The sequence below is a fragment of the Schistocerca americana genome, chromosome 8 (genome assembly GCF_021461395.2).
Source record: "Schistocerca americana isolate TAMUIC-IGC-003095 chromosome 8, iqSchAmer2.1, whole genome shotgun sequence".
Taxonomy (NCBI): domain Eukaryota; kingdom Metazoa; phylum Arthropoda; class Insecta; order Orthoptera; family Acrididae; genus Schistocerca; species Schistocerca americana.
Window position 1 is genome coordinate 394300843 of NC_060126.1, and position 18825 is coordinate 394319667.

The 18825-nt window shown below is 39.4% G+C and overlaps 1 protein-coding gene across 2 annotated transcripts in view; it reads right to left on the reverse strand.

The window, feature by feature from the left end:
• Positions 1 to 1222: 1222 nt before the first annotated feature.
• LOC124544664 (leucine-zipper-like transcriptional regulator 1) overlaps positions 1223 to 18825 on the reverse strand; it is a 144566-nt gene continuing 126963 nt past the window's right edge. For both annotated transcript variants that reach the window (XM_047123283.1, XM_047123282.1), the window contains exons 14-15: positions 7485 to 7769; positions 1223 to 1408 (exon numbers count right to left, since the gene is read on the reverse strand). In XM_047123283.1, the coding sequence (XP_046979239.1) occupies positions 1274 to 1408; positions 7485 to 7769 (420 nt within the window). In that variant the 3' untranslated portion in view covers positions 1223 to 1273. The remainder of the gene's footprint in view (positions 1409 to 7484; positions 7770 to 18825) is intronic.

Below are 18825 nucleotides of genomic sequence, written 5' to 3' on the forward strand. Positions count from 1 at the left end.
AGCGTTTCCGGACACATGTCCACATAACATATTTTCTTTCTCTGTGTGTGAGGAATGTTTCCTGAAAGTTTGGCCGTACCTTTTTGTAACACCCTGTAAACAGAGAAACAGCAGTGGGCCAAGGACAAATCCCATGGTGACTCCATGGAGTACAGTGTGTAGTGCATCAAAAATTTCGACACCAGTTATAAAGACTCTCGGCTTTCCACTGTCTCGAACACCCGATATTTTACGTACGAGTGTGAGAGACGGGAGAGTGTCTACCTTGTGCCGGTTTTCTGTGGGCACAGGGTGCATGTGTATCAGGAGAATGGTACAATGTGGACTGTTGATTAACATGGGCAAGTGGTTGCCACACTCGCCACAGAAGCTATACGCCCAGCACAAGGAGCAAGCGCGTCTTACTCCGTGACGGTGCTACGTCAGTCATTATTTTGAATTTGTGAACAGTTGAACGAAGTTATAAGAAAAGAAAGACACTCACTTACTTACTCACTCTCTTGAGATTCTGAGGGTGGGCTTGCCAGAACTATGGGAAACCTCTGGAACTGAATTTATTGTAAAAATACTTAATAGTTCTGACGGTCCGCAAGTCATTGGGCTCACGAAATATTGTTTGTTTATGCGAAAACTATTATGTGGTGTTCTGTTTGTGGAAGTGAAAATATAGTGGCATTGATTTAAAAGTATCTTAAGTGTACAGAAACATTTTGAGAGTTGAGAAAATTCCTCGAAACAGCATTATATCTTCGGAGAAGAGGTTAGAGAGATCGACACAGCCGGCTATCCTGAAAAGAAGATCGGCCAAACACCTCCAAGTAAGTCCAATGATGAAGGCAACATGCGAGTCTTGCACACCAGCACCACACGGCTTCCTATAGTCACCGGAAACTGCCACAAGTGCCATAGTCAAGACTCTACCCCCTCACCTGCTTTGCTGTTCTCATCCAAAACCACCACCTGCTGTTTTAGATGTAGATTTTTGACAGGTTGAACAATTCATGTTTACCTTATTTCAACTGTTCCACACTTTGGTAACACATCAGCACATTGTGCTGATTATCTTCCCAAGTCCCTCAAGGCAAGATTGGAAGACTTTATGATATACTCTGTAGTAACATTTCTGTAAGCATTATCCCCACTAAAAATGTCAAATATGTTATCGTGCTGAACTAAATTCTCTCACTGTAATATTTAAGTAAAAAAGCAAGGGAGAATGATGTGACAGTTTCTTCAAACTTTATTTCACAGAAAGAAATAATTAATCATACATTCAAGTGTCACTGTTGAGACTAACACTTGTCATATCCTGGCAAAGCTTAGAATCACTCATGTCATCAGCAAGGGCTTCCAGAATATCAAGAAGCAATTCCCGACCAAGAGACCGCATCTTCGGCAATCTTGCAACCTGTAAGAATCATGGAATATGTCAACAGGAAAGCATGTCAAAACTAAAATTTCTGATCATTTGTAGAATTTAACAGCAAATGACAAGTTCACATCAGATTGTTATACTAGATATAAGCTGCTACACTTAGATTCTTAGTAGTTAGTCAGTCAGATTAAACCTAACATGTATATGAAACCTATGATTTTTTCCAAACGCTGATAAAGCCATAAATTAAACTGCATAAATTTCAGAAAAGTTCAACATACAAATATTATACATGTATTTCAAACAGTGGAAACTCCAGGTGGGAATGTCAACAACATAGAAATTAAAAGACACTCACATATAGCTTTTGGCCACAGCCTTCATCAGTAAACAAGCACACACACACACACACACACACACACACACACACACACACAAAGCAAGCAAGCACACCTCACGTGCACATGATCGCCAACTCCAGCATCTCGGACCAGAATCCAGCATCACGTGGGATGCAAGCAGCAATCTGGAGGTGGTGGGGGAAGGGGAGGGGGAAGGGGAAGAGATAATAGAATAGTGTACAGGTGGGGAGAGAGACGAGTGCTGTCTGGTGGAGTGTGCGGAGATTAGACTGCCAACCGGTGCAGTGTCAGGAGGTTGTGAGGCAGGGAGGTTGGAAAACAAGGGAACAAAAAAGGAAAGGAGTGGGGAAATATGGGCAGGTGCATTGGCAGAGGGCTGCACATAAACAGGATGGGAGATGAGAGTGGGGAAGAGATGATAAGAAGAAGGGATGGATTTGAAAATAACAGGCAGTCATTTGACCACAGAGCACATTTTATGGACCAGTTTTCCTGTACTCATTTTCTTCAGTGGAAGCATTTCATCAACACGAACTGACCACAACTGATCTGAAGCACACACTGATCCTTATCCTAACCAATTGCAAAAACGTTCTGTTCCCCTCTACCCTTTTCACACCTTGTTACCATTACAGAAATTTCTCACTTTCAACCTGTTGTCAGCCTTCATTTCCAAATGTTTTTTCCAATGAGTGTCACAGTTATGGAACAGAGGGCTGTTAATGACCCAAAAACAGATTCTGAACTTCTTCTTGTGACAAGTGCACCACCATATTGCCATGAATCGTAGTTATTATGTAGCTGATTGTCACCGTTTTTCGACACCTTTGCTTATAAACATTATGGCTATGACACTGTCCCTGAAGTACATGACCTTCAAACAGCTAATTAAAGTATTTGGCCCATCACAGAACCTGTCACCATCTTCCTCCTGACATTGGTAAGCCCCATGTACAACAACCTTTTATGTGGTCTCAGAGCTCCATAAATATGACTCCACTGGTCTTTCTATTAATCATCCCATCATGGCAGGTCACAATATTCACACTCAAAGAACCTTGGCCTTGGTACACAGCATTTCCTAACAACTTTCTGCAACACTGCTTGCCACAGTCCAGACATGAATCACTTCTCTGCTAATGTGAGTTTCAGTTTCATTACTTACCCCGGTCTGTCACTCTGGATGCTACCTCCGGGTACACCAATATCCCCAATATTCATGGTCTTATTGACATGAAACACTATCTTCTGCAGAATCCTTTTGATGAACAAGCCATTCCTAATCTTTTTGGCTAAGCACATTCTGACCACAGTTATTTCTACCTTGGAGGCAAAATAAATGCATAAAACTGCTATGGGTACTCACATAGCACCTTCCTATTCTGACCTTTTAATGGGCCATACACAGCTATTCTTCCTAAACACTCAACATATTACATCCCTTACATAGTTCAGATTCGGATTCAGTGATGGCATCTTCTATATGAGGATACTACTAAAGAAAACCTATGCTTCTTCCCTCTAGAATCTTGATATCTCCTTTCAACTCCATTGCTGAAGCTTCTCAAATGTTCTATGATGGTTTCAGAAAAACAATTCATGGATGATAGTTCTCACTAAAGAAGGCACAATTTTGTTGTTTTTTGTGTGGCTATGTACGATCTATCAATCCACTGCAGGTTTATTTTGTCTTTTAGTCGAGTTCCCAGTAACCAATGAGTACTGCTGTATTTGTTCCAAATACACTTCACAAATATCAAAATTATCCACAAACTTGACAGTTTTTTTAAAATGAAAACCTATTTCAATCTGTCATCTTTGCTCTCTCTGTGCAGTTTTATTAAGGCACTGACTCACTGGAGTTTGGGATTCAAGTAACAAAAATAGCATGCTCTCAATCTTTTTCTTAAGGGTACCTTGAAATGATTCCATTGTGTCTCTGTCAACTTCTACAGCATCATTCTCTACAAAAAACTGTAGTACTTTTGTACTGTAATCATCTTCTGTAACTACAACAAGAGTACTGCTTCTGTCAGCTCTTACTGTTATTGCTTTCTCTTCTTGTAATTCATTCAGATTGCCAGTTAAGTATAATGTACCAAGCAGTGTAGCTTTTGTGAATGAAGCTAAAGATTGGTTGGTCATTGAAGACATGCTACTAGTGCCAGCTGACACAGTAAGCTTATATACTACCAGGGTGAATCAAATATATACAGGATTTTGTTCTACAAAATGATTTATTGAAAGACAAAAGGCAGCTACAACATTTTTTTCCACATGGTTCCCCACTTCAGAAATATGTGAGAAGAAAGGTTTTTTATCACAGCATAGTAGGATGAAGCTGGTTGCATCAGGAGCCAGTTGTACACCAATTCCTCCACACCCTCATCATCTTCAAATAAACATCCTCCTAGAGCTTTTTTAAGTGGTCCAAACAACTGGAAATCACAGGAAAATAGGTCTGGGCTGTAAGAAGGACGACAAAGTTGAGTCCATTGTGTTTCCTGTAGTCTGGAGACACTTAGAGCTGCAGTATGGGGCCTGGTGTTGTCATGGAGGACGACGACCTCTTGAGTTGGTTTGTCTTGTCTTTCGCAGCAATGCACATTTCTCACCTTCTTCAACAGCTTGCAGTAGTACACAGCATCGATTGTGCATTGCTCATCCAAAAAATCAATGAGAAAAATGCCTCACCGGCCGAAAGAATATTGCCAGGTGACAGTCAGGTCTCAGTTTTCACTGGGGCTCCCTCCCCTTTTCTCTGCCACTACTCACTGCCTTTTTGGATTTGGGAGTATAGTGGTGGAGCCATGTTTCGACACAGGTGATGATGTGACTCAAAAATGCATCACCTTCTTTCTCACACCTTGCTACATGCCACTGACAGATCTCTGAACATCTCAACTTCTGACTTTCAAAGAAAAGGCGAAGGACCCATATGGAACACACTTTAGAAAACTGTAGGTCATTAGTGATGATTGCTTGACAGTGCCCATAATGTATTCTCACCCATTGTGCAAATTCTGATACTCTTGCCTGCTGATTGCCTTCAAGAATGTCTCAAATTGCATAAATGTTATCATATGTAATGCTGGTCTGAGGACAGTGACTGTTGTTGGTGTTTTTTCAGAAGTTCTCTTCCTGCCTTGAACTCTTTATGCTAGGCAAGCACATGTATCCTTGACAGTGTTTGATCCCTGAACTGTGCAGCCAGTCTCTGGAAAATTTCCATTGCATAAACTCCTTTACAAGCAAGAAATTTTATAATTATATGTTGCGCAGTGGTGTGGAGTGGTGCACCTGTTGCTCCAACTTCATGAGCATTATTGACAAAGCTGTGTATATAAGGCCTACTCCTAACGGCGTCACCAAACAATACTAGAAGGGCTCAGGAACGAAAATCCCATTTATATTTGATTCACCCTTGTAATGTACCAACAGACAAAACTATAGCAATAATAAGAAATTTAATATGCAATAGCACCATGGGAAAGGGGAAACTAATAGAATTACTTGAGCTAAGGAATTTAGTCTGAGCTTTAATTACTTTGAATTTGGCGAGAAAGTGTACCAACAGAAACATGGTCTGGCAATGGGCAATTGCCTCTCACCTCTCAGGGTTATCAGTGGACATATCTATCAACAATACATACACAATAGTGTTTCAGAATAATCCACCGTTGACACAGAAGATAGTTATGTACAAATGCTACATAGACTTACTGTAATATAGGGTAGGGAGGATGACATGCATGCCCTGCACATGACTTTTAACCAGTAGTATCACCGTATTAAATACATTTAAGAAAAAGAGCCCAAAAGACTTCTTAGACTCAAAAATATCAAGGGCCAAAAATAAGTTGGAATTTTCGATTTATCATAAACTAACATACTCATATGCAATCATAAGGGATGACTGCAACCACCTACTGCAACATAAAAAGATGTATTTCTTTGCTATGGTAGCTCAGCTATGTAAGCTGCCAAACTCAAATACGGCAGGAGTTATGCATCCTAAAACAAGTAGCAGTAAAATGGCTCTGAGCACTATGCGATTTAACTTCTGAGGTTATCAGTCGCCTAGAACTTAGAACTAATTAAAACTAACTAACCTAAGGACATCACACACATCCATGCCCGAGGCAGGATTCGAACCTGCGACCGTAGCGGTCGCTCGGTTCCAGACTACATCGCCTAGAACCGCACGGCCACTCCGGCCGGCCAAGTAGCAGTAGCTAATGGTTTTAAGGAAAGATTAGTTACACAGATCCTCAAAAAATACAAAAGTGAAAAAAAACAACATGTGAAGATGAAAAAATTTTATTACTTTGAAATATAATGGCTGTGTGGGGAAAAGTTAGTGCACACTTTCCCTGAACAGTACAAAATAACATTCAAACAGCAGGTCAATTAAGGTTTAAATTGTAAATTAAATGAAAGTATTAAGCATCTGCTGTACAGAGATTACACTGTGGAACGTGATTTTTTTTTTTTTTAATAGAAGCCAAACTGGTGAGAGTTTTATAACTAGGTACAAGGAACATATCAGCCCCAACAACAGGACTCCTTTTTGGCCATCATTTGTGAAGACAAAACATACAGAGGATGGTATTGAGAGTGCCATGAAAATTTTACATGTGGCACCGGAAGGAATGAAGTTAGACATACTTTAAGAATGGAAAATATATGAACGGATGAAAAAGGAGTGATACACTGTAATGAATGGATAGTCTGAATTTGAATACAATGATTTTTTGTCCTTTTTAAAAATGATTCATGATTCAGTAAAGCTGTCATCTTACGACATAATAGCAATTTATAAAATAATGCAGTGATGTTCATGACCTTCACTAGTATGGCACCTAGATATTTAGTTGTAACATTACTATCTCTGAGAGAGTGCATATGGACACACAATAACTGAAGGTGCCTGACAAATTGTTATGTACAAACAACTAAAAACGTTCTTGAATTTCAAATGTATCAAGACAATTGTAATACAGCCAAGTAATATTTGTTATATAGTTGTGATGTATTATACTATAGCAAAACCCTACAAATGCAGGTATGTCATAAAATATTTATTGCACAACCATTTTACTTTAAAAATCTGAGTCAATAAATTACAATTACTTTTATAAAGAAAACTGAAATGAATGCTGTGACGTATTGAACAGTCTTCCATTGTCATTATAAATGCAGGGCCACTATTTGATAGGGGTACTAGTTGTCATGTAATCACAATAAGCTTTTTAATGTCTGTATTATTGGACATGACTGAAGAGAAAGTAACTTGTTTTCATTGATGCAAGCAAGATGGCACACAGAATTATTACTACTATTATACCGTATGGAACTGATACTGGTACCTTTTATTTTGTTGAAAAATTGATGAAGTATTTATATTTAATGTTAATGATAACAAATGGAGAGAGGGAACCAATCAAGACATCATAGATTAATCAGATTTCAGATTACTCTTAGAGACATAATGGAACCGATGTAAATAGGAGTAATACATTTCTCCCCTTGTAGGCCATTCACTAATAACGCATCATCACATTCTATTACCAAAATGTATCTACTGATGATGTGTAATTAGTTTCTAAGCATAATAAAAGAATTAAAAACTAAATTCTCATAGTATGCTAAAAAAAGTATAACAAAATTAGTTTTTCTCTTTCCTGCCATGAAATGAATATACTACTAATGAAATCATTCCAACCTATTTTTAAAGAATTGTTTACCTTTGCAAAGTGATGCACTATAAGGCTGAGGGCATATTTCTTCATGTCTGTAGCCTGCATTCTATCAGCAGCTTCAAGAATTTGAATAACATTTTCAAACGTGATATTCATTTCCAAGTTCTGCTTGCAAAATGCCTGAAGTCGATTGTTGGTGAACCCATAAAAGTAAGGCGCACTGAATAAATACAAGGAGTCCTCTGGTGGCATATTAACATCAGCATAGTATATGTATCGTAGAAGTGAATCAAATGATTGCCGTGATGGGATGATATCACCAATTTGAATCTGTAACAGAAGTGAAGAGAATCTATGAAATCTGAAGAGTGCAAAAAGAAAAAAGGTAACAGTTTTTTTCTCTACTGAAAGTTCAAATCATATTCATCAAGCACATCAAATAAATCTTTTTCCTCTGAGTATCACTAAAAGCTGTTTCACTTTCTTTTGGAATTTTTGAGGGTTTTGAATACTGCTTGTTGGTTGGTTTGCCTATACAACATACTGTCACATAGTTTACGGAGTATAAAACATAATACACCTACACCTTTATTCCATAAGCCACTACTCAGTGCATGGTGGAGAGTACTTTGTGCATAATGAGTCACTGCTTATCATGTCCCACTCCTAAATCGGGGCAAAGGATAAAGATTGCTAGTATATCTCTGTACGAGCCCCAAGCTCCCTCATCTCATGCAGGCAGCCGTTACATGAGACGTACATTACAGGCTGTAGAAGTGTTCTGCAGTCTGACAAATATGCTGATTCCCTGAAATTCCTCAACAGTGTTTAATTAAAACACCACCACCTTCCTTCCGAAGATTCTCACTGCAGTTTGCAAACCATTCCTGTGATGCTCTTGTACTGATAAAGTTGATCACGAATAAATCTAGCAATTTTTCTCAGGATTTCTTTAATGTCTACCTTTACTCTAAACTACTGAGGATCTTGAACACAACAGCAGTATTCAAAAATGAATCTTCCAAACATTCTATAGAGAGTATTTTATAGATGTTTATGTTATAGAAGTGCTGTACTTTCCCAGATTCTTTCAATACACTGAACCTGGCAGTTCATGTTACCTTAAACTGATTATGTGCACTAACTGTATTTTATGCTGTTAAACAACGTCGTGCCTACAATAGATATTTAATCAACATGACTGAGTCAAACAGTGTACCAGATTTGAATACCACAAGAACATTACCCTCACTCATTTGCATCAACTCAGGTTACCCCAATTTAAAGAAATATGTTATTTAACGTCTCAAACAGAAATTCAGCACAAGTCATTCAAACCCACTACAGTCATTCATTGATAATGTATTTCCATATGTAAGAGTCACCAGCAAGCTGCCTCTAATTGCCAATCACCCTGTCTGACAATTTATTGATCTGTATGGAGAACAAGAGTTCCAACTTTGTCTCTGATGGACAATCACCATTCTGGACAACATACTGGTTTCTATCATTCTAAAAGTGTTCAATCAAGTCATAACTGAGAACCAATTCCTTGCACTCAGATCTTTGTAAATAATGTGCAATACCAAATGTTTTCCAGAACTCTACAAATATGGACTCCACATCCATGACTTCCATTTTTAGACAGCAGAAGACAGGCTGTGTTTGTGCACCATAATTTCCATGCTTTTGACTGAGAAACTGACACTGCAGTTTTTATTTTCAGCACACTAGTGTACAACATGTCACAAATTCAACTAAAAAAGATCCACGCATTTCATGTTATTTACATAGATAATCCACATTCCGAATATTCATTTGTGTGTGATAACATGCACCAGAAAGGTCTATATGAAATTCCAGATTCTAATTTTTACTGTTCATGTTGTTTTCATGTAAACTTTCTTTGATTGTGTCACACCTCATGTATATCATGATATATTCTGTATGTTTGACTTTTTAAGTGTCACAATTAATTACTATTAACTTGCCAAACGTAAACATAATTAGCGTTTTTAAGAAACCTTTGGCAACAGCAAACTCATTCAAAAACAATTGTTCCATAACTTCATCATCATATATTCACATGAAGGAAGACTTTTTTTTTTTTTTTTCAATATTTCGGACACTTGCTAGTATTTCTGCTTTATACAGTTTTATCAATGGTATCCTCACTTAAAAAACTCATCCAAGTTACAGTACATATCTACTTGAGTAAATGTATATTTTTGAGAATTTTCAAGTTATGGGTGTTGTGCAAAACTAACTTTGTAATAAATCGGCATTTGTCATATATAGTTACTGTAGCATATATTGCAACTAACATTGTGTTAGTTCTTGTCTTCTCTTTGAAAATGGTAATATGTTGTCTCCGTTTATCACAAATTAATGATATTTTCAAGTTTTTATATAGCAAATTTTACCACAAGCTTTTCTGTTGTCATAATATATATCACTTTTTGGGCTGTTAATTTCATTGGTTCCTAAAGGCAAACAGATATACTTCAAGCATATCTTACCAATACATTAAAATAGAATCAGCAAGTTTAGTTAACTGTTCTATAAAATACTGCACCAGCCTCAATGCACAACTCGCAACCTCCACTGTTCTTGGGCAAGAGATGGTTTAGCTGGCCTTCATAAGCAGCTAGGAACAATCCTGACTACTCTCAAGTGACTGGATGCTTTTGTGGATCAGTGTGTTGGGAGGGCTACTGTGAGTCTGTACCAGAGACAATAAAGTACCTTAAGTACAATTCTCTCCTGTGGACCCTGTCTCCTCTACAGGATATAGAGGATCTATCACTACTTGTCCACTTGGCTTTGAGTGACATGTCAGTGTTAGAGCTAGGCACGCTGTACAAGGTGACAAAGACCAGGGATAACTGAGGCTGTTACACCAATCACCCTAACCAGCAAGTTTGAGTCTGAGTCAATGACACTTCACCTGTTGAAAAACGTGTCAAGAGGAGGCAATACAAAAGGAAAGGGGGGAGGGGGAGTCTATTAATCGTTAGCAGTTCAAATATACCACAAATAATGGTGCCCCTTCTGGTAATGACAGCAAGGGATGGGAAGGTGCACTCAGCGCATATGCCTGGGACGTCATTCAATATGTTGAACTGGCTGCTCTTGCAGTCATTGAAGGAACAGGATGCAACATCCTGAGGGAACAAAATATGCCAATTGCCTGGTCTCTGAGGTCATACTTGGATCATTCTAATAACTGGCAGAGAAGGTTGAGAATAGCTCTCATGCTCACAGAGTTTCAACAAAGCTCAAGAGTCTGCAGCATTGTCCCCAGAACTGATCTTGGCAGCTGGTTCCAAGTCAAGTGGAAGGCTTCAACCAGAGACTTGGAAGGGTGTGTGACAATCTAGGCTTTGCACCCAGGTAGCGGGCTGCGTGTGAGATGCACATGATGATTTTTTAGGTTGTGCGACTCTCCATCCAGTTCAGGTAACTATAGCTGTAGGGATGTGCAAGTTTCAGTCCAAGTTCTAAACATACAACTGTTGACCAACTGCCCAACCAGATGAACCAAGGATGTACCAACACTGTCTCCTCAATGAGCATGCAGTAAACACTGCTGTGTATGGGTCTCCACGTCAGACACCTGGTTCATGTACCCATGACTGCTGTTCGTGGATAGCGAAGGCTGGAATTTGCATGCTGATACCACAACTAGACACCTACTGAGTGACGACAGGTGGCCTTTTCAGATGATTCACATTTTATGCTCGATCACACAGATGGCCATTGACATGTACAACACGAAACATCTGAAAGCAAACAGTCTGCAACCAGAAGGGAGCATTACGGTCTGGAAAATGTCTTTGTGGCTTTCTTCGGGTGATCCCGCTATTCTGGAAGGCACAGTGGATCAAAACAAGTAAGCATATATCCTTGGAGTCATGTAGACCCCTACACACAGTTCCAAACAATGGAAAATCCAGAATAATATTATGTTGCTACTCATCATAAAACGGAGATGCTGAGTCGCAGCTAAGCACAACAAAAAGACTGTCACAAATAAAGCTTTTGGCCAGTAAGGCCTTCGTGAAAAACAGACCCCCCCACCCCCCACCCCCCCACCCCACACACATGCACTTTGTGTGTTTGTGTGTGTGTGTGTGTGTGTGTGTGTGTGTGTGTGTGTGTGTGTGTGTGTGTGCGTGCGCGTGCGCGCGCGCCTGCCTTTTGTCTATTTTTCACAAAGGCCTTACTGGCCAGAAGCTTTATTGTGACAGTCTTTTGTTGTGCCTATCTGTGACTCAGCATCTTCGCTATCTGGTGAGTACCTACATGCAGTCTGTTTTTCATCACGATGGCATCTACCAGTGTAGCAATGCAACATGTCACACAGCTCCCCATGCACATGTATGATTCGAAGAGCACCAGGACAAGTTTACTGTACTTCCCTGGACACCAAACTACCCAGACTTAAAACCAATTAAGAAGCTGCGGGACCACCTCGATTGGCATGTTCACGCCGCAGATTGAGAAATCTAGTGCAGCTGTCCACGGTGCTGGAGTTACCATGACTCCACATCCCTGTTGCTACCTACCAGAACCTTGCTGATACTCTTTCTGCATGTCATGTACTGCAAAAGGTGGTTATTCAGTCTTTTGATACGTGGTCACAGTTGACTGGACAGTATACAGGGTGGTCCACTGATAGTGACCAGGCCAAATATCTCACAAAATAAGCGTCAAATGAAGAAACTTTGTTTATCTTGAAGGGGGAAATCGGATGGTGCTATGGTTGGCCCGCTAGATGTCGCTGCCACAGGTCAAATGGGTATCAACTGCGTTTTTTTTAAATAGGAACCCCCCATTTTTTATTACATATTCCTGTAGTACGTAAATAAGTATGAATGTTTTAGCTGCGCCACTTTTTTTGCATTGTGATAGATGGCGCTGTAATAGTCACAAACATATGACTCACAATTTTAGACGAACAGTTGGTAACAGGTAGGTTTTTTAAATTAAAATACAGAACGTAGGTACATTTGAACATTTTATTTTGGTTGTTCCAATGTGATACATGTATCTTTGTGAACTTATCATTTCTGAGAATGCATGCTGTTACAGCGTGATTACCTGTAAAAACCACATTAATGCAATAAATGCTCAAAATGATGTCCATCAACCTCAATGCATTTGGCAATATGTGTAACAACATTCCTCTCAACACCAAGTAATTCGCCTTCCGTAATGTTTGCACATGCATTGACAATGCGCTGACACATGTCAGGTGTTGTCGGTGGATCACGATAGCAAATATCCTTCAACTTTCTGCACAAAAGAAATCCAGGGATGTCAGATCCTGTGAACGTGCGGGCCATGGTATTCGACGACCAATCCACCTGTCATGAAATATGCTATTTAATACCGCTTCAACCGCACGCGAGCTATGTGCCGGACATCCATCATGTTGGAAGTACAATGCCATTCTGTCATGCACTGAAACATCTTGTAGTAACATCGGTAGAACATTACGTAGGAAATCAGCATACATTGCACCATTTAGATTGCCATCGATAAAATGGGGGCCAATTATCCTTCCTCCCATAATGCTGCACCATACATTAACCTGCCTAGGTCACTCATGTTCCACTTGTCGCAGCCATTGTGGATTTTCCGTTGCCCAATAGTGCATATTATGCTGGTTTAAGTTACAGCTGCTGGTGAATGACGCTTTGTCGCTAAATAGAACGTGTGCAAAAAATCTGTCATCGTCCTGTAATTTCTCTCGTGCCCAGTGGCGGAACTGTACACGACGCACAAAGCCATCGCCATGCAATTTCTGGTGCATAGAAATATGGTACGGGTGCAATTGATGTTGATGTAGCATTCTCAACACCAACGTTTTTGAGATTCCCGATTCTCGCGCAATTTGTCTGCTACTGATGTGCGGATTAGCCGCGACAGCAGCTGAAACACCTACTTGGCCATCATCATTTGTTGCAGGTCATGGTTGACATTTCACATATGGGTGAACACTTCCTGTTTCCTTAAACAACGTAACTATCCGGTGAATGGTCCGGACACTTGGATGACGTCGTCCAGGATACCGAGCAGCATACATAGCACACGCCCATTGGGCATTTTGATCACAGTACCCATACATCAACATGATATTGACCTTTTCCACAATTGGTAAACGGTCCAGTTTAACACGGATAATGTATCATGAAGCAAATACTGTCCGCACTGGTGGAATGTTACGTGATACCACGTACTTATACGTTTGTGACTATTACAGCGTCATCTATCACAAAGCAAAAAAAGTGGTCCAACTAAAACGTTCATATTTCTTCAAGTATTACACAAATATGCAATAAAAATGGGGGTTCCTATTTTAAAAAATGCAGTTTATATCCGTTTGACCTATGGCAGCGCCATCTAGCAGGCCAACCATAGGGCCATCTGGTTTCTCCCTTCAAGCTAAAAGAGTTTTGTTCTTCGTAGTTTTTTCATTTGATGCTTATTTCGCGAGATATTTGGCCTGGTCACTATCAGTGGACCACCCTGTATATTACGCAAACTAAATAAAGAGGCAGCAGTATTTTATCTCAATGAAGAACTTTAAACCTACAGCTCTTGGACAGGAGCATACACAGAGTAACTGTGGCAACTTTAAAGGAATAGTTGATCATGCACTTGACAGATAATTTGTACCTAGCAAAACAGCCCATGATGGGAGGGAGCCTTCATTGTAAACAGTCATGTAAAGAAACTTCTAAAAAGAGACTACTGCATAATAAATGTAAAACAAGCATGGGTCTATGCAGAGATGCTACATATGAAAATCCAATGGTATTGACCCAGTTTATTTCTATCACAGCTGCAAAGATAAATGAAATACCTGTTAGTGTCAGTTGTGGTGAGAAACAACTGAAATCAGTAAAAACTGAACAAAGCTCCAGGGCTCCATGCACTCCCTATTTGATTCTGTATTGAATCTGCAACTGAGTTAGTCCCTCGTAATTGTAATATACCCTGAATCCCTCAAACAAAAACCTGTGGCTGTGGCTGTGGCTGGAAGAAGCACAGGTCTCACATATCTACCAAGAAGGGCAGCTGAAGTGATCCATGTAACTACTGTGTGTGTGTGTGTGTGTGTGTGTGTGTGTGTGTGTCACTCATGGGAAGCTCAATTTACACTTTTCTCACCTGACATCCTGAAAGCCATGGATCAAGGCAGTCAGATAGATGCAGCATTTATTGATTTCCAAAAATAATTCATCTCGATACCACAACTACAGTTATTATCAAAAATATGACTGTATGGGGTTTCAAGAAATATTTTTTAAAAAGGAAGGATCCAGCATTTTCTCTTGGGTGGAGATTCATTGACACATGTAGAGGTAACTTCAGGCGAGCCCCAAGGAAGTGTGATGGGCCCTTAGCTGTTCATGTTACATTTTAATGACCTTGTAGATAATATTACTAGTAACCTCAGACTCCTCCCAGATGATGCAGTTATCTACAATGAAGTGCTATCTGAAAAAAGTTGGATAAATATTCAGTCAGATATTGATGAGGCAAAGGCACAGTTTGAATTGGCCAACTCATACAAATACCCGAGTGTCACAATTTGTAGGGAGATGAAATGGAATGACCACATAGTTTCAGCAGTAGGCAAAGCAGTTTGTGGACTTTGGTTCACTGGTAGATTACTGGGAAAATGCAATCAGAGTACAAATGTGATTACACTCATACCATTTGTGCAGCCCATTCTGGAATATTGCTCAAGTGTGCGGAACCCATATCAAAAACAGGTGACAAGGGATACTGAACATGCACAAAGAATGGCGACAAGAGTATTCAAAGATTTGCTTGACCCATGGGAGAGCATCTAGAAGATGCTGGAAGACCTGAAACGACAAATTGTTGAAGACAGAAGCAAACTATCCCTTGGAAGCCTACTTGGCACAGTTCAAGAACCATCTTTAAGTGATGAACAAAGGAATATACTACAATACCCTACGTATCATCTCCATAATGTTCATGAAGACAAGGTTAGACAAATTTCAGCATGCATAGTCATTTACACCATCTTTCTTTCCATTCTCCATACATGGAAATGGGGGGGGGAGTTCTAATAACTAGGACAATAGATGTACCTACAGACATCACTTCACAGTAGTTTACAGAGTAAGGGTGTAGATGTTGATACCATGTTTAAAAAGTGAGAGCTGGTTTTCGCACAACTTATTTTTTGTAATTCACTGCTGATTTGTGGACAGAAGCTTTTCTCTCTCTAGGAAACTCATTGTACCCCATCTTAGAATAAGCTAATGGACTTCAACAGCAGATTGAAGATTTTGTGGATCTATTCCGTTTCATGTCAAATATGATAATAAACTGCACATTTGTCGAGTCATTTTGGACTGTTTTGGTACTCATGATAAATATAAGCTAAGAAAGGCCAATGCTGCACAGTATTCTTTGTAAAAAAAAGTCATGTTTGAATTTCATCAAGGCCTGGCATCATCTTAACTTTTCATTGTTTCAGTTATTCTCCAGCATATGGGACACTTATTTCTATGCCATACATTTGAAAGTTTGTGCAGTAAGACAGTGGTACCTCTTAGATCTTCCTGTGTCAATAAATTTGTAAAATGAGAAATTTTAGACATTGCTTTTCTTTTTCTGTCTTCTATTTCCAAACCAGACTGGTTGACAAGTGACTGGATGAAAGCTTTGAACATGCTTAATAATTTGCTGAGGAGCCTGAATTTTCTAGGATTGTCAGAGATCTTTTAACCGGGCAGTTGCAGGAAATTTTCTGATCTTTCTGCATAAAAACTCAGACCAAAACCAAAAACTGAATTTAGAAGTAATTTTCAATTGGTGTTTAATGTACATAATGCAGAAAACATGAAAATTGCACTAAACATTATAAACACATGAGAAATTTACTGATATTTTTAGTTTTTGAAGTGCCATGATCTGTTAGAACCACAAGAACTGTTGCAGGTGTCTTTGCTGCAGCAGCAGAGAGACACACTGACAGTGGTGTGCCCACCATACACAGGAGTGTCACCACGTATTTTCAGTTGTGTCATGGTTTTGTCTACAGCATCATGACAGATGTATACATGTTTGGATGCTCCGAGAACAGTTATTCCCAGGTTGCATTTGTCATTCTATTGAAACAAGGTTACATACACAAGCCTGTGAAAATGGCTTTAAATGGTTGATGTGAGAAGATGTATTGTGATTGTGTGGGTGAGACTTGATAATGTATAAAATGTGACTCCCAATATACAAACAGCCCAGAAATTATATCCCACAAGATAACAGCATGCACCTTACAATCGGATGGAAAAAGCTGAATGCACTGTGCAATTGTTGTGGCTGCAGAGTTAATAATGTGTAATGGTGGTAGTTTTTGTGTGCATTGCCCCCAACTTCTCTTCATATATGTTCACAAAGCCCACCATGGTGTATGGTAGGATTACCTTGTACCACTACTGGTCATTCTCTTTCCCATTCCACTTGCAAATAGAGTGAATGAAATGCAACAGTCTATGCAACTGCCATAGATGCCCTGATTTATCTTATCTCTGTGGTCCTTATGTGATATGTACTTTGGCAGCAATAGAATTGTTCTGCAGTCAGCTGTAAATGCTAGTTCTCTAAATTTTCTCAATAGTGTTTCATAAAAGGAATTTCATCTTCCCTCCAGGGATTCCAATTTGAGTTCATGGAGCACTTCGGTAGAATGAATCTACAGCTAACACATCTAGTAGCATGGTCCTGAATTACTTCAACATCTTTCTTTAATTCGATTTGATGAGGATCCTAAACATCCAAGTAGTACTCAAGAATCAATCAGACTAGTGTTCTACACGTGATCTCCTTTATAAGTACGATAAATAATAGATAATTATCAAAATAAATTGAGGCCGACCATTCACCTTCTCTACTACTGACCTTAAACATTTGTTCCATTTCATACTGCTTTATGTCATTACACCTAGATTGGTGTGACTGTGTCAAGCAGCACACACTAACACTATATTTGAACATTACAGTATTGTTTTTCCACTCATCGGTCTCATCTTACATTTTTTACATTTAGAGCAAGCTGTTACTCATCACACAAAATATAAATTCTCTCCAAGTCATCCTGTATCTTCCAACTGTCACTCAGTGACAACAGTTTTCCGTACATTATGGTATCATTATCATTATGGTATTATTAGCAGTTGCATACCAGTCAGACCACGAGTATTTACATATATAGGGAAAAAAGTTGCCCTCCCACAATTCCCTGAGGCAATTCTGACAAGACACCTGTCTGTGAAGAACACTTGATGTCTACGACAATGTACTGAGTTGCATCATTTAAGAAGTCTCTCAGCCACTCGCATATATGAGAACCTCCTACACATGCTCAGACTTTTGTCAACAGTCTGCAGGGGGGCACTGTGTCAGATGCGGTCTACAAATCTAGGAATATGGGATCTGCATACTGCCCTTCATCTATGGTTCACAGGATACTGTGTGACGAAAGAGTGTGCTGAGTTCTACACAAGCGATGATTTGTAAACCAGTACTCACTTGTTGACAGAAGCTTTTCTATCTCAAGGAAATGTATTACATTCAAACTTAAAATGTTCTCAGAAATTTTGTAGCAAATCATTAGATCCATGCATTTCAACTAACTTCTCTATATCTATATACATATTCCATAGGCTACTGCATGGTGTAGGCAGAGGACGTCTTGCACCATAGGCCCATTCCCTTTCCTGCTCTACTTGCCATTGGAATGAGGAAAAATGGTGCTCTATATTCCTCCATACAAGGACTGATTTCTCTTACCCTTCTTAGATACAGGAGTCAATTGTGCTTTTTTCTAGTCACTTGGGGCTTTGCTCTGGGCAAGATAACCATGATAAAATGCAAGTTTAGTAATGGGTCAGTGCTGAAGAAGAATCTCTTAAAACATAATTGGGATTCCATGTGGACCTGGTGACTTATTTGTGTTTAGCTCTTTCACTTGCTCCTCAATGACAGGGATGTCTTTTTCTACATCCTCGGTACAGGAGTCTGCCTGACAGTCAAATGATGGAACATCTGTATGATCCTTCTCTGTGAATGGTTTTTTGAGGGGGAAACTTAGACATATACATCACTACTCTAATTTAAGTGCCTGGCTGAGGGTTCTGCAAACCACCTTCAGGCTATTTCTCTAACATTTCATTCTCTAACGGCATGTGGGAAAAATGCAGACTTAAAATCTTTCTGTACGAGCACATATTTCTCCTATTTGATTACAATGATCATTTCTCCCTATGTTGGTTAATTACCTGTGGAGGTAATTTTTTGGTCCAATTGTTTATAAATTGCTATTATTATTGCTGTTGAA